Here is a 25,833-nt window from a genome sequence, read left to right as displayed (position 1 = left end):
GCAGATACCTCAGATCTTCGCTCTTCCCCCAGAGCGCCCTCTCACTGAAACAAGGTTTAATGGAAAGTACAAGATGTGCAGAGAAGATTCGGGCAATCTCCCCATCATGGGACCCCGGGGGTGAAAGCAACAACGCCTCTATCCTACAGCGGCTTCTAGGTGGTCACCCTTTCATGTGCCTCCGAGTCAGGCCCTCGGTATTCAAACAGCTGCGGAGTAAAATGCTGTGCCTGAAACACAGTCCGAACGCCACGCAGGGCCTCCGCTCCTTCACTAACACGGAACTCCTCTGTCAGGAGGCTTCCAAAATGCAAATACGACCTAGGCTTCTCAGATGGATTTGATTTCAATCAAAATTAGTGCCAAACAAAAACCTTTGATATGCAAAATGTCTACTCTAGTGAATAATAAAGAATCATTCCCACAACCATCCCCAGAAAGTTATCTTCCAAGAGGTTAAAGGAAACAGCAGATCTGTAAATGTTAACATACCTGCTGTAAAGCTGAAGACAGGGAGGGACGATAGTTAAGGGAATCAAATGATCAGAAGAACTATAACCCATAAGACCTTGGGAAAAGTTCACATTTCATGGTCTTTAATAAAGCAAGGCTGTTATCATCCTCATCTGGAAGTATTTCGAAAGTTTATAGTTGAGTGCATATTAAAAGCACATTTCATCAATAAATTTTCACATGCTGAACATATTAGCAATATAATTTTTAAATGAAATCTAAAAATATCGAATAGAATTATGTACAAAGTGAAGGCGCTTGGTTTTTACATGTTTTCAACCATACTACATATACAATTAACCCACTTTAAGTTCATAAAAATCCAATCTTCATTGTATGTGATTTGGTATACAGATTTGCTTCTTTTAAATATAGTTTAAGATTTATGTAAGCATGCACAATTAAGTGAATACGTTACATAACCAAACTTGTTTTTGGTAAGAAAGCGGAATAAGTACGTGTTGTTTTTGTTGTGACCCATCGTAACTGATAAATTCACGCAGCCCCTGCTACAAGAACAACTGCTGTCTATTTTTAAATCAGGAATAGTCTGCTCACAGGTGTCAGTATATGTGTATGTGGATATTTATGTGTGTGGAGAAGAAATGGAGTAAATGCTCTGACAACATTTGTTTGTTGTTCTTAATTAATCTCCAAAGGACATTTTTTTTTTTTTTTTGGCCATTTGTACATCATCTTTGGAGAAACGTCCGCTCGGGTCCTTTGCCCCTTTTTAAATCTGGCATTTGCTTTGTTATTGTTGCTGTTATTGTTGTTAAGCTGTAGGAGTTCTTGATATATTCTGGATAGTAACCTCTTATCAGATATGGGATCCCAAAGGGTTTTTTCAGTAGTAGCAGAAGTGAATGCCAAGGAGGACACTTAACTCAAATCATGATTTGCCCCTGGTGACTGTCTTCTGCTACTGCCAGGCCTTTGTTACCCGCAAACTCTAACAAGTGCAGTGAAGGGAAGGCCCATGTTACCTGTTCCCTAAAAAACTAGATTCTTGAGAGCACTTAGATAAGATGGAAGCAAGATGGAGTCTGGAGAGATTCTAGGACCCTCTTATCAGAGAAGATCACAAGTAAAATGGATAATCCACATAGCAGCTAAAAAGTTACATCAACTCATTCTATGCTAGGATCATGGAGACAAAATTTTTAAAAAAAAGCTCTGATTTAAAATCTCTCCAGAAAATACTGGTGGCAATAGTTTGATTAGTGATGTAACTGAATATGCCGTGCAACAACTAGAAACAGTAATCCAGCTAGCAAAGAAAAAAATATCCCCGCTGGGGCCAGAAAAAATGACCAGCCGTACAGCACAGAAGGGGTGAAATCCAAGCAGTCTTTCATTTTCATGTTTTTGTAGCTTTCCATGTCAGCCACTGCCTGGACCCAGATGACATACAGCATCACCACCAGGGAAAACAGGATGCCTGAGAAGGACAAAACAAAAGACCTTTAGCCTTTCTGAAGATGTCTGCCCCAGAATGCTATATCAGACCAATCACAGGCCTGATGATATAACTATAAAAATATAATTCTAGCTAAATCACCTACTTTGTGTCAGACCTTTTATTGTATGCTTTACAGGCACATCATTGATCTTTAGTTTTCAGAGCACCGAGGTGAGGGCTATAGCTGCAGAAGAAAAATGGCAACAGATGACATGTATTTACTGAGTGCTTACTGTGTGCCAGGCACTGTATTAGGTGCTTGTGAACTATAAGAGTCAAAGATCCCTGCCTAGCGGAATTTATTTTCTAACATTTATCCATTTTTACTGTATGCCTCGTTTGTGACAAGCACTGTTATACATTATTTCTTTCAATATGTACAATAAACTTGTGAAACAGGTACTATTAACCCACAGTTTTAAGTATATGCAAACTCAGCTGGTAGTTTTCATAGCTGATTTTCAGTTCAGGTCTTTCTGACTTTTGTTATATTATTATAACACAGCTAACTGGTATTGCAGTTACATATGGCAGTGAAAATAGAAGCCAAGGTAAGTACCAGACAAGAACAGAGACGGAAGCACTGAACTAATGTAAAAGAATATAGATGACTCTTTAGGAAACATTCTGTGGAATATAAAACCTCAGGTTTGAGATCAAGAGCGTTATTAAACAAAAGAAAGGAAGGAAGAAAGAAAGGAGGGAAGGAGAGAGAGAGGGAGGGAGGCAGGAAGGGAGGGAAGGATGGAAAATGCTTAACCACTAACTAGAAGGCAAGATAATTTATCAACCATTTCAATGTAACTGCAATCCACCTATTCAAAAATATTGGTGGAATTATAAGGGTAGAGAAGTACCATGGTGTTGGACCCTTGACCTTAACAAGCAATATGGCAGAAGAGCTTTATGAATGCTAAAATTTGAGAATACTACTAAGCATATGCTTCTCCATGTGACTGTTACTATAGCAACAGAAGGAGGCAATACCACTGCACTGAGCTGCAGATTCAGAAGAGCCTGCTAAGTTGATCCACTAGTGAGTGAGGTCCCCGCACACGAATTTGCCCCAAAGCAAAATATACTTCAGGACACTTGTAATTTGTCCAAAAGTTCAATCCAAACTCGTCAAGGATATACTGCACTCTCTGAATTAACTAACTGAACCATCAGGTATGAAATCTCCATGTCCTAACGACATTCTGTCTAGCAGGTCAGCGCGGCCCTGCGATCAGGAGCAGAGGTTGGGAGCGTGGGCAGGAGAGAGTGGCTCTTACCAGCCTAGCCCTCAATCACTCTTCTGGGGTGAGTTGTGCTCCTACAGCATTTAGGGTGTCCTCTCCCTCTTGGGTCATCAGTTTCATGAAGAATCTTGACAAGTAAACATGGAAGAAGGGCCCATATGTATGTTGAAGTATGTCAGCATCAGAGCTGGAACTTTCTCCTAATCATGACACAAACTACAAAGCTGTGAAGAATCAATGTAGATGCTTCACTAATAAGAACCATCCTCCTTCACTCTGTTGTCTGTAATGTAAATGCAAATACCGGAGCACAGAACAGAGCAATTTAACCACTGAACGACAAATGCATCACAGAAAAATAGTAAAGCCATAGCCGGCGAGCAAACTCCTCACAGAGCCGAGCTGTGCCTCAGATTTTGACAACAATATGGTGAGGCCATGTGTTGTCTAGCAACTCTGAGCATTTCAAAACATTTTTTCAGAAAATATACAGACAGTATGCTCTGCTAATGTAAAGGTTTGCCTTGGTTATTTGCATACCATTTGCCTTATGCCAACACATTGCAAACCTTTTTTTATTATTTGTTGATATGTTTGTTTGTTTGTTTTAAATTTATTTATTTATTTATTTTTGGCTGTGCTGGGTCTTCGTTTCTGTGCGAGGGCTTTCTCTAGTTGCGGCGAGCGGGGGCCACTCTTCATCGCAGCGCGCGGGCCTCTCACTGTTGCGGCCTCTCTTGTTGCGGAGCACAGGCTCCAGACGCGCAGGCTCAGTAGTTGTGGCTCACGGGCCCAGTTGCTCCGCGGCATGTGGAATCCTCCCAGACCGGGGCTCGAACCCGTGTCCCGTGCACTGGCAGGCAGATTCTCAACCACTGCGCCACCAAGGAAGCCCCGTTTTTTTTTAATCTTCCTTACATCATGTGACTCTCTTGTACTTTCAGGTATTTTCATTTTTTTAAATTTACTTTGTGAAAAACCAGTAGATTTATACACCTTTTCTTCAAAAATTGCAAAACCCATTACTGAATTTAGAGTATTTTTTAAAAGTATTGCAGGACATCATGTAGATGATTCTTAATAAGGAAGAATTAACTTATATTTAATTATTGCTGTTACTTGAAGAGCAATTACAGCCTGAAAGCAATGAATAATAGTAGTTTCTATCACTACAACCTTTTAACTTGTTCACTAGTTGGAGATATAGCCCATTTAATTCATATCAGATCAGCTTATGATTATACCCATGGAGTAAAACAGCACTTCCCTACTTTCCCTACCCATTAAATTGCCAGTGTTTTATATGTATACATGTGTGCTTGTGTTTGTGTGTGTGTGTGTGTGTGTGTGTGTGTGTGTGTGTGTGTGTAGGTAAAGACAGGCAGATAAACAGAAGGAAAATGAACTAACAAACATGGAGAAACTATACCAAAGGCCAATGGTTTAGCTACTATGGCAGCAAAAATGGATGATGGGGGCCTGCATGAAGTAAGGGGCTAAGAGTCAGGAGACTGGTACTTATAGCTAGACTAAGCAAATAAATACATATATTGAGGTTAATTGGAGTCAAGTTCTTCACTGCCTGAAAAGGGAGTTACAAATTTGAAAAGGGGGAAAGCCAGAATGAACTTTATGGTGTTTTTTAGAATTGAATGTATCAGTGTGAATTTATGGTTTTGGAGAGATAAATGAATGAATATAGAAGTAAAAGTATATGTTTGTTTTAAAATATACCTTTGTGTGTGCATGTACCTAGATATATTTTCTGGCTCTGCTTCATGAAGGGGTCTGGGAGCAACAACACCCCCAGTAGCATGGGGGACACCAAGTGTCCAGATCTTGGCTTCTAAATACCAGGAATTAGGACATCTCTAAGAAATAGCTGAGTGCAGGCTGGGACAGAAAGTACCACAGGAATCTGGAACATCATGTTATACCAAAAAAGTACAGATGTGCTCAGAGAATAATGTGGGCATTTCAGAAGCCAGATCATGGGGCTTCTGCTAGCCAATTCTGAGAACATTTGATTATCAAACTAATAGTGATAGAGGCCCATTACATCTCATCAAATGAAACAGGAATACATGAGCCAACAGAGATATAAATAAGCGAGTGAATAAATAAGTGGGGAGAAGGGAATGCCGTTCATTGAGAATGCGAACTTATAAATGTAGAAGGAAGAGGTGAATTAGAAATCACCATTTGGCAATCATTTAAGTCATAATTAATTCAGGCAAGAAGCAAAAACAGATACTAAAACTAGTGGATGAAATTTAGATGAGAAATAAATATTTACACAGGCTCAAAGTCTTTTCCCACACAACACATATTAGTCATAAAGAAAAAATAGTAACTTCACACTAAAGAAACCTGGCAAATCCCACCTTTCTCAAGTGATCAAAGTTAGTATCACCAAGGACATGACAAACTGATGTCACTTACCACCTCATGAGATTCAATGAGAACACAGCATCACTGCTATGATACTGCAGCGAAAAAATGAAGAGCCTAAATCCAATCATGAGGACGCATCCGACAAATCAATTCAGGAACATTCTAGAAAATCACAGGCCTGTACTCTTCAAAAGAGCCAAGCTCATGAAGGTCAAAGAAGGATTTATCCTGGTTTGATGGATACTCACGTGACACATTTAAATGCAAAGCATGTTCCAGGACTGGATCCTTTTGCTATTAAAGACATTATTGGGGAAATTAGCAAAATTTGAATGGAGTCTCTGAGTGAAGGGACTTACAATTTCTGTGTAAGTCTGAAAATATTTCAAAACAAGAAACAATGAATTACTCAAAAAAAAAAAAAAAAAAAAAGCGTGGGGGAAGTCTGTGGCTGCGTGTGTTGGAGAGTGCATATGTTGGATAAGTTGGGGAGGGAGGAGAGTATGTGTGTGTTTCTTTCACACACCCAGAAAGACACATCTTCTTTCTGTGGGATATCGTGACTGCTAATGAACAGTAGTATTATTGATTTGGTCCACCTACCAAGTGAAGAGTCTCCTCTGGGGCAATACCAATACTATGGAAAAATCTTAATTTTTTTCCCTTGATATCTTAAGACCCTCATTCATAAAAACATAAGCAGTAACTGTCTTGAGTGACAAGTGAGTTACATTTCAAACCCACTTGCCACGGTGATTTTAGCAGGAATAGAAAATATTGCTAATATTCAGGTAATAATTTGTTTTAAATGAAGTTATATTTAAATTAGGTCATACATTTTGAAAGCATAATTTATTTCCTATTGAATTTTATAATTTCTATCTTTTGAAGTCCAACAAAAATTCATAAAATTGCTCAATGGAGGCATAATCAAAATATGGTCCCAAAGCCCACGGAGATTGGTGATCACAATGAAACAATGGACAAATAATTGTCACGTCAAGAACATGTTGGGTCTCTTTTATTGGCAGTGTGGGGAAGAGCCATTCAAGCTTATGATTTTTGCACAGTTTCTCTCACAAATGTCATACGTTCAATTTAGAAAACATTTTTTGAAACAAAGGTCACATAAAAATCAGTCACTGGACTTCCCTGGTGGCGCAGTGGTTGCGCGTCCGCCTGCCGATGCAGGGGAACCGGGTTCGCGCCCCGGTCCGGGAGGATCCCACATGCCGCAGAGCGGCTGGGCCCGTGAGCCGTGGCCGCTGGGCCTGCGCGTCCGGAGCCTGTGCTCCACAACGGGAGAGGCCGCAACAGTGAGAGGCCTGCGTACCGCAAAAAAAAAAAAAATCAGTCACAAATTAGGGGCGCAATTGCTAATGATAAAAAACATGGAAATAAAACCAAAAGGATTTCCCCAACGCCAAGTCACAGGCTGAGAAATAAAAACTGCACGTCTTAAATATTCCACAGATACAAGAGCAGAAAAGAAGGCATACTAGAAAGATCATTTATTTATTTATTTAGATACAAGAACAGAAAAGAAGGCATACTAGAAAGATTTTATTTATTTATTCATTCACTTACTTACTTATATATTTATATATTTATTTGTTGGTTTGTTTATATATTTAGTTATTTATTTATTTATTTATTTATTTATTTATATACTTACATATTTTTATTTATTTATTTATTTGCTGCTGCCACAGGGCCTGTGGGATCCTTAGTGCCCAGACCAGGGATGGAGCCCATGCCCCCTGCACTGGAAGCGTGGAGTCTTAACCACTGGACAGCCAGGGAAGTCCCTAGAAAGATCTTTTATACTGTATTATAAAAAACTGGATTTTAAAATGCATTCTTAGGGAAACGCTAGCCACAGAAATTAAAACTTTCTTCTCCAAAAGACAGGCAAATGCCAAACCCCTATATTCTTGCCTAGAAGTACATATACCTATATTTAAAAAAAAAAAAAAGCCTTTTGGAGTTACTGAAAAACAATAAACTTGATCTTTAGCTGCTCAGATGTAACTGAACTGCCTTTGAAATGTACTTAAATAGATTGAATCATGGACAGTTATTGGTTACTTGGGGAAGAATCATAAATTCAGGATGACTCATTGGACTCTTTGCTTCCACACAAACTCAGTGGAAACTCATTTTGGCTTTCAGTGGCCATAGGAGAGGCCGTGGAATTCCACAGTCAAAAAAAATGCTTCATGAAGGAAGTTATAGTGAATACTAAATTAGAATCAGGAGAACTCACCTTTTCTCTGTTCAGAGGACACACACACCGGGGAGACAGGGCAATTTTCAGCAAGGGCATCTACACAGAACTAGAAAGTAAGCTTCATAACATTTTAGGGATGGTGACACCAGCTTACTCATCGTGTCTATTTTCAGAGGATGGAAATGAGGTCTGCAGTAGTTAATTGTCTACCGAGATCAAAAGCTTAGCCTGTGGCGTAACTCAAACTGAAACCCTGATAGCAGGCGTGACACATCAGGTTGAAGACATTCCAAAATATCCTACAATATGGAAACTATTCCAAGGAGGCAGCAGGAGACTAGGTTACTTCTCCAGGTGGAGCTGCCTGGAAGGCAGGGCAAGAGTTCATCCTAAGTATAGAAATAAAGAAAAACAATCTGGAGCGTGGGTAAGAATGCTAAGGACAGCAGCATTCATGGAATGGTAAGCCTAGAGCAAAAAGGAAACTTGATAAGCTATGTATTTACTATCTTTCTAAAAGGAATCATAGCAATTCATGAAGAAATATATAAACAATGCCGTCTGCAGATCTGCACAGGAACACTGAAGTACATTACTGACAACATCCCCACAAGGAGTTTTTGAGGAAGAGACACCAACAGTCTTCATACAAACACTTCTTACATTAGCCCATACTAATATCTGAAGGTATTATGTTAAGCTCCAATGGTCTGAAGGTTTTTCTAATGGGTAAAAAGCATTCCATTTATTTATTGTTTACCGTTTCTCATTATTTCTCAGTCTTTTAATTGAGGTATAAGTTAAATAGAGCAAAATGTATGGATCTTAAGCGTATAGTTTGATGAGTCTTGGTAAATTTAAATATCAGTGTAGCCACGACCCATGAAAACTAGAACGTATGCACCACTGTCCCTCCAGAGAGGTTCTTCGTGCACCACCCACCCACCGAAAGCATCTATCACTATAGCGCAGCGTTGCCCTTAGAACTTGATAGAAATGACATCATAGCAGCGCGCCACCTTTTGTCTCTGGCTGTTTTGTCCCAACACTATGACTGAGAATCCATCCGTGTTGTTGCTTGTGTTGGCAGTTTACTCCTTATGGCTGAGCGGGATTCCACCGTATGAACCTACCAATTCATCCAGTGGTATCCACTCATCTATTGGTGAACATTTCGGCTCTTTCTAGGTTTTGGCTATTATGAATTAAGCTCCTATGAAAATAACAGTGAGTTTTGCAAGGATGAATAGCATTTCCTTAGGCAAATGGTTTTGAAAAAAAATTGGCAAAAAAACCCACCTTTTTACAAAACATGATCTTATTCCCCAAAGAGAAAATGGCCCCGGGCTTACTGATGTTACAGCGGTGACCTAGGGCACAGCTGCCCAGACTCAGCCCACACCCCGAGCAGGCCCACCAAGCCCTACTGAGGGCACAGCTGTTTTTCTGACATTCTCCTCCTCAAACATCAATTTTGCCAACAAAACTTTCGACAGTCATGCACTAGTGCTCACGAAGAGGCTAAGCTCTCCAAGTGCCTAAAGCACAGGGATTTTCTGTAACCGGTTGTTTTCAATTCCCTAATTTTTTTACACTTTCATTATGTATTATTTGAAACATATAAAATATGACATAAAAATGAATGTTATGAAGTTTCATTATACAATGAACCCCTGTGAAGTAGTCCACAACCTAGGAAGCAGACTACCATCCGTGAACTGTTTTCTTCTGGGACTCCTTCAGGAAAGAGAGTTGCTCCTCAGATATTTAAAGAGAATCTCTGGGCTTTAAGTCAGTGGACAAGATTTAGATATCTCCCTTGAGAACGGGCAAGGGATTTGACCTTTGGGGATGGAATCATGTGCCCCCTCGTGATATGGTGGACACTGGGGTCTATTAGGATTATCTGATTTGAGCCCAATACTCATACAAGACTTGGATAATACCTGCAAACCGTTATGTGTAGGGCCACTACCTTTATGTATGTATTTTAAAAGCATGGAGCATTGACTTATCAAATGTAAACACTTAAAAAATTCCACAATATGTGAAAATGAATTTTGATGTGTGTTAACTTTTAATATGTTAGGAATCTTCAAAATTGCAGTGTTTGAGGCATTTCTCAACTTCTAAGAAGCCCTATGTGTCATTCCAGAGGAGGAAACACGAGCATTAGTGCAGGCTGAATCTACTCTCACAGGTCCATCCAGAGTCTAAATGTATACCTAATTTTTTTTCTAATCATTATATAATGGGGAAAGGAAAATTTACCAATTCTACACTTTCTAAAGAGTAATACTTGTTATTATATTGTAATATACTTCCAAAGCAGTCTTGCATATAGTACATATTTCATTCATTAAAAAATTAGCTTTTCTGATAAAATAAACTAGAAGTTCTTAAAAATAATTTAAATTGTATTTATGTAACAGCTTGTTCTTCTTTAAATTAATACACATTGCCTTCTCTTATAATTCAATTATGCTCGCTTTTACATATCATATTTCAGAAACTGTAAAACTACCAATGCACAATGGTCAACCGCCAACATTCTTTGCCTATCTCCACTTTTCATTTTCTGACTCACTTTCCACTGATTTTTCTCCAATTTTCTGAGATGGCCTGAATAACTTAAACAGTTATAACTTCACGACTATACATTTTCATTACATCTGTCTGATTTCCAAATAGTCATTGCTGCCCTCACCTCCTCATACTACGTCCCAAATACATGAACTGCCTCTTCCCTTTCATTTTCTGGCCTCATGTTTTATTTAGTCAACCAAACCTACGTAATGTCTATCATCTATCAGATTTTTCAAATATTTATTACTTTCTTAGATTGGTATAAAAATTTTAGGCATTAAACATCCTATATATTCAATACTCTGCACTCTCTTGAGAAACAATTATTGATAGAGAATGATCATGAGGTTATATCCATCCCTACAAACAGTTACGGGCTTAATCTGAAAAGCAGTTTCATTTAATGCCAAGGAAGTGTCTACTGATGATAACTGAGTTTCAGGAAGTATTTAGTGGTTGAAGAGCAGAGGTGTGGAATCTGTCTGCCCTGCTTCTAGGTCTACTGTCCAGAAAGCTTTAAACTTTACTAGCTGAGTACCACTGAGCAAGTTTTTTACTTCTCTGTGTCTCCGTTTCTTCATTGGTAAAATAGAGATAATTCAAGTGCCCACCGCAGAGAGCGGTCACGAGGAATTAACGGAGGTGAAGTACTCAGCGAGATGCCTGGAACAGGGCTCGCACATAACGAGCAATGGCTACTTTTACTGTTACGCTTTGGCATGAGCTCTTGCTACGGCTAGAAATGTTGTTCTCTGAAATCTTCTAAAGCGTCAGAGCTTCTCATGTGACTAGGCTATTTCAGGGCTGGCCAAGAGGCAAGGGAATAAACTTGCCATGGGGCCTTCCCGTTCTGAAGGAAAGGTCGCTTCAAACGTGTCTGCCAGTGTCTCGCTGGAATTCTCCACCAGGTGGCACACGCCACCTCACAGCCCCACTAGGGCACATTCTGGAAAGAACATGAGGTGAACCCAAACTGGGGCTTATTCATATTAAGGACGTTTTCTTTTTCCACTGTCCGGTCAAGCAAACCTCCCGCCCCTCCTCGACAGCCCCTGAGTTACAGGAAGCAAAAATTCTTCCTAGGACAACCCCAGCCTGTGGTGATCTGATCATTCAGATGAGTCTGTACTCCGTGTGCTTCTCTTCTACACGAGAAAGTATAGAGAAAAAAAAGGCCTCAGAAAATGCATAACATAATCTAGTACAGAAACCAAAGAGCAAACTGACAGTTTGGAGTAAGGGTGAGGAATGAAACAGAATATTTGCAAACAAACTAAATGCCTTAACAGTACTGGGTAAATAGTAGATGTTAATGATACATGTACTTTGGAAAAGGAGAATGAAGCAGATGGAAACTCATTCTGCCCTTCCACCAAGGCAAAATTAATCCCAAACCAGAGATCCCATTTATAGGCCAGAAAGTCTGGTCACCTAACACATCTGAAGACTCCCTTTCAGGGTGGAGATTAATTATACCCCGTAGTAATATGTCATGTGAGTGAAAGCATTCATTTGCCAGGCCTGTTGCTCTAGCTCTCAGAAAAACAGCTCAGGGCTTCCCTGGTGGCGCAGTGGTTAAGAATCCGCCTGCCAGTGCAGGGGACACGGGTTCGAGCCCTGGTCCGGGAAGATCGCATGTGCCGTGGAGCAACTAAGCCCGTGCACCACAACTACTGAGCCTGTGCTCTAGAGCCCACGAGCCACAACTACTGAGCCCACGTGCCACAACTACTGAAGCCCATGCGCCCAGAGCCCGTGCTCCACAACAAGAGAAGCCACCGCAATGAGAAGCCCGCGCACCGCAAAGAAGAGTAGCCCCTGCTCGCCGCAACTAGAGAAAGCCCGCGCGCAGCAACGAAGAGAGAAGCCACCGCAATGAGAAGCCCGCGCACCGCAAAGAAGAGTAGCCCCTGCTCGCCGCAACTAGAGAAAGCCCGCGCGCAGCAACGAAGACCGAATGCAGCCAAAAGTAAATATTTTTAAAAAAAGAAAAGAAAAACAGCTCAGATACATTTTTAAAGGGGGTGGGGAGCATTTAGTCAAGTTTTCAGAAAAGTTCCACCAAAGCTATTACTGAGCGAGCCTCTCACACCTCGACTCATCTGGGTAGCAGTCGACCAGGAACCAGACTGTCTCCAGCAAGGCCGGCGTAAGAAGCTCAGGCTTGGGTGGGACTCGCAGGGACGTGCCAGCTCTGGGTCTCCTCTCCCCCCTCGCACACCCCCTCCTCCCCACAGCCTTCATCTCGTTGAGACACTGGAAACTCACTGAACTGGGTGTGACATGTCCCTTTTGAATTCTTCCCTCTGGGAACCTGTTTCCTCACTTTAGTGTCACATACAGGCAGACCGTGTTTTATCGCATTCTGCTTTATTGCGTTTCTCAGATGCTGCATTCTTTAATAAATTGAAGGTTTGTGGCAACCCTGCTTTCAAGCAAGTCTGTTGGTGACATTTTTCCAACAGCATTTGTTCATTTCATGTCTCTGTGTCACACTTGGGTAATCCTCACGCTATTTCAACCTTTTTCATTATTATATTTGTTAGGGTGATCTGGAATCAGTAATCTTTGATGTTACTATTACAAAAAGATTACAACTTGCTGAAGACTCAGATGACGGTTAGCGCTTTTTAACAATAAAGTATTTTTAAATTAAGGTCCGTACATTTTTTAGACATAATGCTATCGCACACTCATCAATTACAGCATAGTGGGTCTGGAAGCAAACGCACAATGTCTCCAAGGTGTACCTGTGTTTACCATATTGGTTCCTATCCAAAACCAAGTCTGGACAAGTCTGATTCTAACAGCCTGTTACACATATTTCAACTGATAAGCAACATGGAGAGAAATAAATGCTCAAAGAACTATGTGAGAAAGAAAATAAGGCTTTAAAGTATCTTTGTAAATAAAAGCTCTTCTAAGCGCTTTCCTATTTAATATTAACCAAGGTTGACGTGTTCTAGCACTTGACATCTATAAAAAATATCAGATCAAGGACATTAAAATTCCACATGATAATAGTATCAGTATCCAACACAATAACTTGTGTTGGACACTGATACTATCCAAATAAATTCCCAAATATGACAACTGAAGGCAGAAAGCAAGTGTACAAAGCAGGTAGTTTTAGAAACATAAGAGTGACTGGGTCTTCTCTTCCTACTTGGAAAGCAGATCTGTATGCCCAAACCTTTGGACTGAGCACAAGGGAAATCCGAGCAGCCCTTCCGCAGTTCATGAAAATCGGAGACACTAATTCTACGACAAAAGTACATCTGGCTGATATATCAGTAATACATAGTTTTTATTAGTCCCTATTTCTTTCCCCCACCCCCCTCCAACAAACCAGAGTTCTGAATAAAATGCTGAAGTCCTGGACTTTGGTGAAATACTCAGTTCCGTACTGGGAAGTTATGCTTTTGATTTTCCCGAGAGCCTACTTCTTGCATGCCAAGAAAGACGGAAGCTTTAGAAAAGCTGGCAAGCACTCACTGGCCCTCCTGGCCCCTTTCCCCTCACACGGGAGGCCCCCTTTGCCTCTCCAGGGTCAGCGGCTGTTTACAGGCTGATTGTTCAGCATACAGACATGGGGACGGCAGGTGTAAGCGGGGAGATGAGTGTGCTTCCCGTAAGTTTAGAATGCCTGCCTCTAGGCTGTCAGCAACTCTCCCCTAATCCCTTCCTGCTTTGGGGCTGTTTCCTTCTCCTGCTCTGACTGCCGCCGTGTTCTGCTTTGCCTGGAGGAAGACGGAAGACGAGGGGAGCAAGACACGACCCCCAGCGCCTCCTGTGAGCCACGTGTTCGGTCTCAGACGAAGGGAAATGGGCATCTGAAACATGTCCCTTGGCTTCTGTGAGCTATTTTTTCTAGGATTAAGGCAAAAAAGTCTCTTGCACTAGGCATCCACTGCATCTATCTTATCTCGGGTAGAAATGAGTGATGTTTACCATGAGCTATACAAACTCCACTGATCTTTTTTAAAGAAATAAAAAAACAAGCCGCAAATCCAGTTTACTCCTGAGTCAGTTTTGCCCTCTACATGTAAGAATGTTATATTCCCTTCATATCCACTTACCTTCCCTACACTGTGTTTTTAAGGGGGTTCATATCCCTGCACTCTTAGAAAGCACTGTCCTCCAGACCAGAAGGGAGCAGGTTTGAGCCCCACAAGGACGTGCTCAGGCTGTTTGTCCCACCTGGCAGAGGGTTTATACAACTCACCCCAATTCACACCGCGCACATTCCTGGTGACCAACAGCAGCTTGGTTGGGCAGACAGCTGGTGAAACAGCTGTCTGGGCAAGAAACATACCCTGTGGTCACAGAATGGGGCAGGAGTCAGGCCACAACTTTACCTACATCACCCTCCAAAGGACTAATTACACAGCAAAGGTGTCCTTTCCTTCGGCTAACACACCCTGGGCCTGGAGCGTGCGCTTCTATGTTCCTCCGACTTACAAGACGTCTGTGTAGTCTCACCAACGTGAGACTCTAACAAGGAATTTAGCCAAGATTCAGAAGCTTTCCAGGCCCCTCTACTCAGGTGAGACTCTGTCTAGCTCTACATCCAGCAGAAAAATGTAATCCCAGATTGTCATTCAGGAAAAGGGGATTTCAATTATGGAAGAAGAATCTTTCTACCCTGATATGCTGGTAAAATACTAATTTCTAGCTTTTTTATGTCTTTTCACCCAATATCCGTGTCCCAGAACATCCAGACCCCATCCTCATTCTTACCTGTACACTTAGGGATCTTACTCCCGTGTAACAATTCCTGTATTTATGTCGCTTTGCCCAGGCATCAGGAATATTCAGCTGTACAATAATTTTCTCCACATAATTCAAATGGTTTGTAATGTCACGCCTTCTTGCATCTCTCCTAACACATCCAGTATCACAGGGTTAGGCGAAAACACGAGTCAGCCCTTTGTATCTGAGTACCCCTGGAGTCCACATTGAAAGAAAATTCAGCAACTGCTTAGGCATTGGGAGGTGTGGATGAGACTCACAGAAACACACTCGGGCGTCATAACGTCCTGACAATTACCGTGTGCTTGGTCCCGAACTGAACTCCCATGGGGAGCACATGGCCCAAGCTGAGGGGGCATCTGCCCAAGTGCAGGGGGCGGCAACATATGGCCTCCAGACCTCTGAGCCATCGACAGAGCAAAGAGGAAAGCCACGGACCCCAGCCCCTGCTCACACGGACAGCTGTGACAGCAGCGCGCCACGGCCACGTGTGGAATGCCCCCAGACTGTCTTCTTGCTGAGGCCAAAGAGTCCTTCTATGTGCACACACCCAGCAATGGCCACTTGGAATTTGGTTCTGCCCTGTCTTACGGCCATCTGTCCAAATAAAGAGAGAGTGTCCAATCTTGTTTGTGGCGTTGATAAAGCAGTCACAGCAACTGTGGGCCCAGGCTGCACCTGTTCCCGACTGCCCGGCTGAGCACAGAGTGCTGGCAAAGGAAGACCGCGAGGCAGGGAATGACAAGGCAAGCCCTAAGAGGGAGAGAGTTTGGAATCCTAGTTCCATGCAAAGAGCGCTCTTCGTTTTGAAAACATAACATCTAACCAAAGAAAGCATGACAGACTCAATCCAGTTTAACTCAGTAAAAGACTACGCGCACAGTTCCATATTAAACGTAGTACAGAAAAATCTTGGCTGCCTGCCCCCAAAACCTAGCGTTTAGCACATATTTTCCTAGTGTCCATATAGAAGAGTACGTAAGTTTCCATCTCCACATCTGAAACGATCAGTTGCCTATTAACAAATCTGGGGATGTTAATAATAGACAATTGAAACGTTTTGAAAATTCTTCTGTCAATGACACTCAGATTTGAGGATGATTTATTTGCCCCATAACTGCTTTAAAAGATGTGTCTCATGGTAGAAATTGCTACCTACCTGACAGTAAATTTTACTTATTCCTGAGAACACCACTTTTACTGCCCAAACTGATAAAAAATAAACAGTAAATTTTTAATCTCATCCAACAGAATATCTCTCTGTTCTTGGGAAATAAACAGTCCTATATAAACAGTAAAGAATAGTGCCATGAGGGAAATGAAAAGTCAGATTTAAAAAGAAGTATCCTCGCAATCGTCTGGTTGAGTGGCTTTCAGGACGGGCTCCCAGAACATGGTGGACCCCTCCCAACCCAGGGCATTTCTGCATAAAGACCTGAGCCAAGAGGACTTCAGACCCACACCCACTGCAGCCAAAGATTCACTGGAAAAAGAGAATCCAGTGGTCACAGGCCCATGGGTGCAAATCAGACGCTTTATCTTCCGTCAGAGCCCTCAGCCAAAATAATTCTTTAGATATACTATTTTCTCAGAAAAAGTATAAAATGGAAAAAGTGACCAACAGTTTTTTTTCAAAAGCACTACACACACACACACACACACACAGAAACACACAATTCTCTAATAAGACCAAACTCAGGATCAGAGCATTTCTGAGTTTAAAACAATTATGTTGCCCATAACGTTAGTACTAAATTACTACTAGTATGTATTCCCTTTATTGACAAAGATTTTAAAAGATTAAAAAGCAAAGAAGAAGAAGAAACAAATATTTACACATTTTAGTAGAGAGCTATTATTTCTGGGAAGACCATGCAAAAATACACACCTTAACTAGACCTTTGAATAAAATGAGAGTACAGTGTGATTTGGGGGAGAAGAAATATTTGGTAAAGAAGATGTTCAGTTTTAAGGCATATAAGGGGTTTGGTCTTATGGAATTATGAAGTAAAGAAGAGAGATTATCAATTACGAGATCTAAGTGAAAGAAGCCAGACACAAAAGGCCACGTATTGTGTGATTCCATATACATGAAATGTCCAGCACAGGAAACCCATAGAGACAGAAAGCAGATCTGTGGTTCTCAGGACGGGAAGGGGCAGAGGAACAGAGGATGAGGCTTCTTTGTGGCGTGATAAAAATATTCTGGAATCAGATAGTGGTTATCTTCGCCCAGCTCTGGGAATATATCAAAAAACACTGCATTATATACTTTAAAATGGTAAATTTTGTAATGTGAATTATATCTCAATTATTAAAGTTATTTCTTTAATTATGAGCTCAAATGGCTCAATCTGGGTCCTTGAAAACTCAGTGAAGAAAAGAGTTTTAAATAAAAGACAAAAGGAAAGACAGAATAAGTTAAATAGAGGGCCCTGGTCCCCACAGTGGGTTTTGGCTTTTGTTTTCTGTTATTGTTTTGTGGTTTTTTAAGCTCTTCGAGCAGAGGATCTATCTGATTATTCTTTTTATTCCCTCCGCAAAAAAATTAAGCACAATATTACGCAAAAATAGTGTTTAAAGGAACTATTTGTTAATTGATCACCGATTACATGATTTGGGGCGACAGCATGAGCCACCTCTGCAGTGATTAGAAAGGCAGTAGAGCTACCCACTCTGTCCCTTTCCTTCATGGTCACTACAATCCCAGGTGAGACAACTGGTCCCTTTTATGGGATGCTGCAATAGACCCAGCTCAGGTACAGTTTGGTCTTAGTCGTAGTGTAGTTCGTCTAAATTCCCAGAATGTTTATGTTTACAAAAAACCTTGTGCTCCTGTTTTCAGGTTAGCGCTCTGGCTTTTATTTCCTGATTAAGTTCAAAAGTCTTAAAATTCACAAGACTCACCTATTGAATTATTTTTCTATCTGTACTATGATCATTTTAGCAGGAATTAGACTAGTTGGAAAGCTGACTGAAAAAAGTACAGGTTTTACAAAGAAGAGAAGGTATTTAAATATGCGCACGAACCACAATTAAGAAAACGGATGACGATGATGTAGAAAAAGATGCTTTTTTTACCTAATAATAAATAAATCATGAGGGTTTGTAATATCACAACGGGGCCACCTTCTTAAGAGCGCACAGAAAGCTTCACCTACGCCCGGATATTACAGAGAGACGTGTTATGACCCCCTTTCACAGGTAGAAAATTAACAGGATGAGAGAGATTAAAAGGCTCTTACAGCAGAGCTTCCCTGCCTAGTGTCTTCATTCATAGAATGTGGATACAATGAGCAAATGGAAAACGGGAAGTCCCTGGAAAAGTGTGTGACACATAGGTAGCACTCAGGAAATACCGTACACGAATATTAACATATTATTACTGCTAGAAGCCTCACCCCTGAAACTAGAAGGGGAAAATATGAAGATATGGGGAAAAACCACGGCTGGAAATCACACCCTTCACAACGGACGTACCTGCGGTGATGTAGGCGCCTCCCCCGGCTTTATAGAGAAGATGGCTGGTGAAGGGGGCTGCACAGATGATCAAAAAGCTCGCAGTCACCACAGAAACTACCCCAAGAAGCATCAGGACGGCCCAGAAGCCACGGTAAACTGCAGACCCCAGGAGAAAAGGACAAGAGAAAGGCACGCTTAGATTGTGAACGCAGCAGACTGTCACACAGTAAGTTTCTCTCTTCAGTTTTCTAATTTCAGCCCCAGCACTGCTGGACGGAATCCCAGGCTGTGGTCCTGAGTTCTCTTTAAAAGGAAGCCTCACCAGACGACTTTGGACTCGATGATGCCGAACTTCTATCAACAAGCGCTTGGTATTTACACCACATGTGTGCTTAATATACTCTGGGAGCTCATTTTTCTAACCAGATTATCCATGTTAGAAGTGGGAACACCTAACGTTCTATAAAGACTCCTCTTGAGCAAGTTCCCAGATAGGTCACACATAGGGGTTCACACCAAAAGGACAAGGACATAAAAAGGCATTCACATTCACAAATGCTGCCTCTTAATTCCTGCAAGATAGTGCTTATACCACAGTGATCCCTCAGAAGCTGGTAATGGTCCCCCCAATCTCCTCACAAAAAAGTACACTTCAATTTAGATTGTGACTCTACTGGAAAATAGTCTTAAGGTAATAAAAACGACAAGCAAAGCCAAAAAAAAAAAAAAAAAAGGGTTTGTACAGACTGAGATTTAAGATCAGATATATTTAAGGCTTACTACTTTCTATTAATATTTGTTCCTAGAAAGATTTAAAATGAGAAGTTATAGCGGTCTCTTAGTCAAGGGCCAGTAAGTCTGAATTAATGGATGCAGCTGGTGATAAATAAATTGTGGATTTGGTGACATACAGTGATCAAATAAAGAAGAATTCTAATGTTCATTTTTGAGGGGGATAATTACCGATCTCTTAAACAAATTCATCATTTCCCAAAGGCTAAAACACAAAAATAAATTCCTACGTGTGTAAATGAGGGAAAGCTCACTGAAACACATTCATGAAATTACAATTTTTTATGAAAATACAGAAACTTTATAAGAAAGCAAAGAAAGATTTTTCTCAACAAGCCCACCTGGCAAAGGAAAAAATATGTCAATCAACTGGAATCTTTAAGAGAAAAGAGAATTGGGAGGATGGAAAAATCGAGGAGAGGAACCACTGCGGTTACATGAGAAAAGAAGGCTTACATTTCCGTGTGAATAACTCGGTTTTGAAGACAGAAGCAAAAGGCAGGCTTCCACCTCACACGCCAATGCCGTCCATTTGGCAGTGGCTGCCAGGCTTGCTGGTGAGGAAGTGTTCTGCGGCTGTCTTCAGGCTCCTCAAGGCACAGGGCACTAAAGTACTGATCAGCTCTCAGTGTGGGAAGGAAGAGTGAAAGGCTTTGAGCCAAATGTCTGCCATCCCTGTCCTACCAGAGTTTACTAGATAATTGGTGAGCCTCACATTTTACACTTTCATTCACTTCATTTAGTGCACTATCACACGGTCGTACTGTGGCAAGTGCTAGGGGTATAAACATTAGTAAGAGGTGGTCCGGGTAAAAGGAGCCCTTCTATCACCTCTCCGATCACCCTGTGATCACCCTCCAATCACAACTAAGACGAGACAAAATGGCAAACAACAGGAGTTTGGAAAGTAAACAACAGCAAGTGGGTTAAGGACGGAAGTGAAACCTTAATGAAAGATCAACTCAGCTACAAGGGGTTTTCTGGGTTTTTTCTATTTTTTTCATCCAGGATTTGGCCTCAAGGCAAGCCAAATTGGGAACTGTGTAAAAAGGTTCAAAGAGCACAGTATCCCTAGTGAAGGCCGTCATGCTGGCTAGAGAAGCAGCAGAGGGGCTCTGCAAGCCAGAGTACGGGGGGACCTCGTGTTTTTATTCTCCTCGTCCTGCTTCACAGCCAGCTTCAAACATAGATCTGCACTGCCACCCCCGGGGAGTGGGCATTTAATATCCCAAAGACGATCCAACGCTCAGGATAGAAGAATCAGGAAAAGAAACCCAATTGTGCAAAGAGTGGGGGAATCACCTTTTCTCTTGCTGGTCTGCACTGGTGCTGTTGCAGGGAACTCTGCCACAGCAGAGGAGACCAGAACTCTGAAGGAACCCCATCTTTCTACCCAGAGAAACTGGGGAAAAGGGGCCGTGGAAGCCAGAGGGTGTGGCAGAAAATCCCACAGATGAGCGAGGGCTGGACAAGAGAATCTCCAGTTCTGTGTTTGAATCTGTACAAGTACTGAGCTCACTCCCCACGTTGCACACGCGCAGAAAACACCCAGAGATGTATAGCAAAGGCTCTGAGAACTGAATTACAGTATAAAAACCACCCAAGTACCAGAGCAAGCCCAGAGCGGTGATGCCCCAGGCAGACCCAAATAGCACAGAGAACCGAATGGACAATGCAACTACTACCGCAGAGGAAAAGGACAGAACCATGCCAGTCAGTTGCCTATTCAAACAACAAATCAGTATTCTCCAGAGGATTTTAACAATACGTGGAGACTGACAACAAAATATTCAAAGTGTCCAGGATACAATCCAAAATTTCTTGATATACCAACAACCATGAAAATCTGACCAATTCTCAAAGGACCAAGCGATCAGTAGATGCCAACACAAACACGATCCAGACATGTGAGTTATCAGACAGACTTTGAAGTAGCTTTTAGAACCAGCTTCTATGAAACAAGGTGAACACTCCTGAAATGAATAGAAAGATAGAAATTCTCAAAATAGAAGTAGTATCTATAAAAAAGAGAACTAGGCTGAACTTTTAGAGTTGAAAAATACAATATGTGAAATAAAAAATCCCTTAGATGAGCTCACTAGCAGAACAGGGAGGAGAGAGGAAAGAGCAACAAACGTGGAGAACAATAAGGATTATCTAGTGCGAACAACCGAAGGAAAAGAGACTGAAAACAAAAATGACTAGAATCTCAGGTACTCGTGGGACAGCATCAGAAGATCTCACATTTGTGTCACTGGAGTCCCTAAAGCAGAGGGAAAAGATATCGGTGCAGACAGAACATTTACAGAAATAATGCCTTCAAACTTCTTAAACTGGGTGAAAGACAAATTTACAGATACAAGAAACTCAGCAACCTCCAAAGAGGGCGCGCTCAAAGAAATCAGCCTAGACACGTAATAAGAAAATTACTGAAGACCACAGGCAAAGTCTTGAAAGCGGCTGGGGCTATGGGGGTGGAGATGACCCATTAGATGGACAGGAACGGTAATTCCACGGATGGCAAGTCTCTCATCAGAAGTGACTGAGGCCACTGCCCAAGTCAGAGTGGACACTGTGAGCTGTGGGCACGTTGTCACAATCACCGCAAAGTAGAGGAAAAGGGCTGCTGGCAAAGATGCTGACTTGGGCGGTCCCCTTTCATGATCACAGGGTGTGCCCTCGATCAGAGTGGGCTGCTCGAGGACTGAGGGCGTGCTGGGGACAGAGCAGCCCTGTGTGAGTAGAGGGCAGAGGGGGTCTGACAGCTTCCACTTTCAGGTTGGGGACCCGGAGTGAGTACACAGCAGTAAAAGTCACGGCAAAGAAACAAACAGGAAAAAAAAAGACTGAGGCCGGAAGACAGTTCAACAGTATCTTAAAAGTGCCCCAGAAAAAGACCTGTCAACCTAAAATTCTGCCTCCAGTGAAAATATCTTTGAGGGATGAAGGGAAAAGAAAGCCATTTCTCAAGGAGGAAAATATAGACTTTGTCATCAGTAGACCTGCTCTACAAAGAAATGCTAAAGAAATTTCTTTAGGCTGAAGGGAAATGACACCAGGGTTTCCTTGAAATTTCAGAAGTGAAGGAAGAGAAACAGAAAAGGTGGGTATCTGTGTAAATATAGATGATCTTTCTCATCTTAATTTCTTTAAAATATATTTGACTGTTGAAAGTAATATATATATATATATATATATATATATATAGCATAATACAGTAAAGAAACGTAGGTTTCAGAAAGAGAGTGACCTGAGTATATGCACTCTCACCCGCAGTGTCACCTTGGGCCACTGACTTCAACGTATGAACCTGTAAAATAGGAATGCTTTCTGAACCTTCACTTCTGTAAAATAAGAATGTCTGTGTCCATCCTTTAGAGTTCTTGGAAGAATTACTAATAATGTATTTGAAGTGTGTGGCATATCACAAGAGACCAATGAATGGCACTTATGTGTGGTTGCTTTTATTGCTGTTATTGTTAAAACTGCATTAACATGACACAGCAGAGGGTATTACGTTCAGTAACAGGAAAGTGGATTACTTCCCCCAGGGAGCCTTGCACACGGGTTTTCATGTATCACTGACGTTGGGAAATCCCTTCAGATTACAGCATACAGCACAGGCTGTGTTGCCAATACACGCAGTTCCACAGAGCTTTCACACTGTCTTCCGTGGGAAGTTTCCCTGTCCAATAAGAAGGCACTGGCCACGTTTCACACCACATGACTCTACTCTTAATTACCCCAAATACAAACAAACGGGGTCAGATACCTGACACGGAGACCAAAACATGGTGGCCTCTGACCCATGCAGAGAGGAGCTGAGCTAATCAGTGTGACCCCTTGAGAACGGGAACACGATGGGCACACTGCAAAAGGGAGAGGAGTCACAGCAGAGTTGAGGCTAAAAGGAAGCACTGGTAGCTGATGCAGAAGAGCTGTGGTTATAGCCACGGCCATACCCAAGCAAGAGGGCAGGAATTATGACTCAGGCCATAGAGAGGGCAGAAAAAGCAGAGGAGCCTCTCCACAGAGAGAAGCAGGGGGGCTGCCAGAAAGAGAAAACACCCGGTGAGGGTGAGAGAGAAAGAGAGCCAGACGGAAACGGGGGCTAAGTGCTCCCCAGAACTGCTGTTCCTGAGAGCTGCTACTTCCTGCCCTTGGTCTGCCCCAGCAGAGCAGCCTGACTTCTGATTCTGAGCCCCCGGTGAAAGGCAGGAGCAACAGATCCGTACTGAAAGGAGGGGCACCTGGCTGCCCGGAGAGCTGTGACCATACAGACACAGCTTCCAAGTGAACTCCTTACCGCACTCTCACCACAGGCTTTACTTTCTGCCCGCGCTTCAACAGTCCAAAGTGCGCAACTTTAAGCCTATTTCAACGTTTCTTGGAATCTCCTGTTTCTTAGCTAATTATATTACCTAGTTTGCATATGTGGCACACTTTGATTCCAGAATTGAAATGTTCAGTTGTAACGAAGAAATCAGCTCCTGGAACTGCGTAGTTCTGTCACTGTCTGAAGTAAAACTGAGGCAATCAGAGAATTTTCAAAAGAAAATGAATGTTTTGAGATATTGCTAACTGGGTGACTCTGAGAGACCACAGTTTTCTAACATGAAGCACAGTATCCTTCAAATAAGTTTATAGGAAGGATTGAGAACATGTATGAAAAGTAGCTGCATGCAGTAAGGAGTCAAATGTATTTGCTATTACTATTATTTTTACATGCCTTGTAATAAAATACTCTTGTCAACAAGTACTTGACACTTAAAAGATATCTATTTATCTCATGGATCTAGGATGGGGACAAGCTTTCAGTTCTAGTATATAGACACTCTAAAAATTTTAAAGGATGTTCTTGTTTGGTTAGTGGTTTATACTGTTTAAGACTCCTAGATCTTGAATGTATCTCTGAGAATACTTAATTTGTTTCCTTGTTCTTAATATGAGCCCATAAAAACTGCAAAGCTTTGTCTTTGAAAGCTTTGGACTGTACCAAGTGAAAACAGCTCTAAAAATCCAATTTGACCATTTAATACAATTCAAAGCTCAACTTAAACAATATTGAATTTCTATTAATTCCTTAGAACATGAAGCAAGATTTACAGTGTAAATAGATTTACATGTAATCTATATCATCACAATTTGGACTAATTAAAGGAAAGCTTCATCTGAATCTGTGAAAGGCCAAAATTAACTACTGTTTTCAAAGAAATGAAGTTCTGTCAATTCTAAATAAATTGGTGAACTGACCTAACAAACTGATCCTTGGTCGGGTGTCGTAATGAGGAAGATGGTGAATAATTTAGTCTAACAACAGACGTTATAAAAATGGTTCTCCTAAAGTACTCAGTTTATTTTCCTAAATCAATTAAACTTTTACCTTTACAGGATTATCCTGTTGTTTCTATTAGAGAAAAGAGACATCAAATCATTAGAGACTGTCTAGTTTGTTAACTGAGTGTATATGTATGCAAAACTATGTTCCTGATGTCTCAGTTCATTCATAAAAAATTGCATAACATAAAGACTCTCAACTGTACTGCAAATTCAAATTTCAGATTCAAACAAATACAAAAGGATCTCATGTCTCAGAAAGTACCCAAAAGGCCTAATTGCAAGTGACACACCTAGGAAGTGTAGGGAGACATCTATTAAGAATCCTTCAGGTGGGAAACACACAAATCACCCCAAACGACAGGACAGTGAAGGCCATGAAATAAAGTGGACTTTTAATTATACACATCAATATGTGTGCATGTGTGTGCATGTGCGCATGTATGTGTAACTGCGTGTGTGTGTGCTTGTGCAGATTACCACAGACAGGAAGCCGATGGCAGAAGTGGCACCTGTTCCAAATTCCATGTAAAGGGTTAAAAAAAATAAAACCCTACAGTATTTCTTTTCCACTAAAAATGTAATAAAAATGTACAGAAACCTCATTAGTTTTGATGATGGGCAAAAGCAGCCTGAAGTTTTAACTGTGGATTTATTTTAGAATAAGTCCCATTCCAAGTCATTCACATCCATCCAATAATTCAAACTGATGTCTCACAAGGGACCTCTGAGCAGGGCCCTGCCAAGCTTGCCTGGTAAATGGGCACGCTGCTGACAACCAGAAGCCACTTAATTTGGCAAACATATTTTGACGGCTCTCCAGGTGCCAGGCACCAAAAGGCACCGGAGCAAGACAGAATCCTTGCCCTCACAAGTTCAGTCCAGGGAGGGAAAAGCAAACCAGTTAACACTGTGTGCTAAGTGCCCTAGCCGAGGGGTGCACAGAATACCACGAAGCCAGATGACTCCTGCACAGAGAGGCCACTGCTTCAGGGCTGGATGGTAGTAAGAGAAGGCCTCCAGTACTGGGAACAGTTGAACTGGGTCTTGACGCTTGCCTAGGA

The 25,833-nt window shown here is 41.6% G+C and overlaps 1 protein-coding gene across 6 annotated transcripts in view; it reads right to left on the bottom strand.

The window, feature by feature from the left end:
* TMEM182 (transmembrane protein 182) overlaps positions 1-25,833 on the bottom strand; it is a 167,405-nt gene that overhangs the window by 117,497 nt on the left and 24,075 nt on the right. For 2 of the 6 annotated variants that reach the window (XM_055088986.1, XM_055088987.1), the window contains exon 4: positions 18,659-18,796. In XM_055088986.1, coding sequence (XP_054944961.1) covers positions 18,659-18,796 — 138 coding nt within the window. Of the gene's footprint in view, positions 1-414; positions 1,955-6,589; positions 6,936-17,099; positions 17,417-18,658; positions 18,797-25,833 lie in introns of those variants that run through there. The other 4 variants (XM_024116632.2, XM_055088985.1, XM_028496824.2 and 1 more) reach the window with 4 other exon arrangements.

This window comes from Physeter macrocephalus, chromosome 12, assembly GCF_002837175.3.
Source record: "Physeter macrocephalus isolate SW-GA chromosome 12, ASM283717v5, whole genome shotgun sequence".
Taxonomy (NCBI): domain Eukaryota; kingdom Metazoa; phylum Chordata; class Mammalia; order Artiodactyla; family Physeteridae; genus Physeter; species Physeter macrocephalus.
The sequence above is the reverse complement of the archived record's forward strand: the minus strand, read 5'-3'. Positions and strand labels throughout refer to the sequence as shown.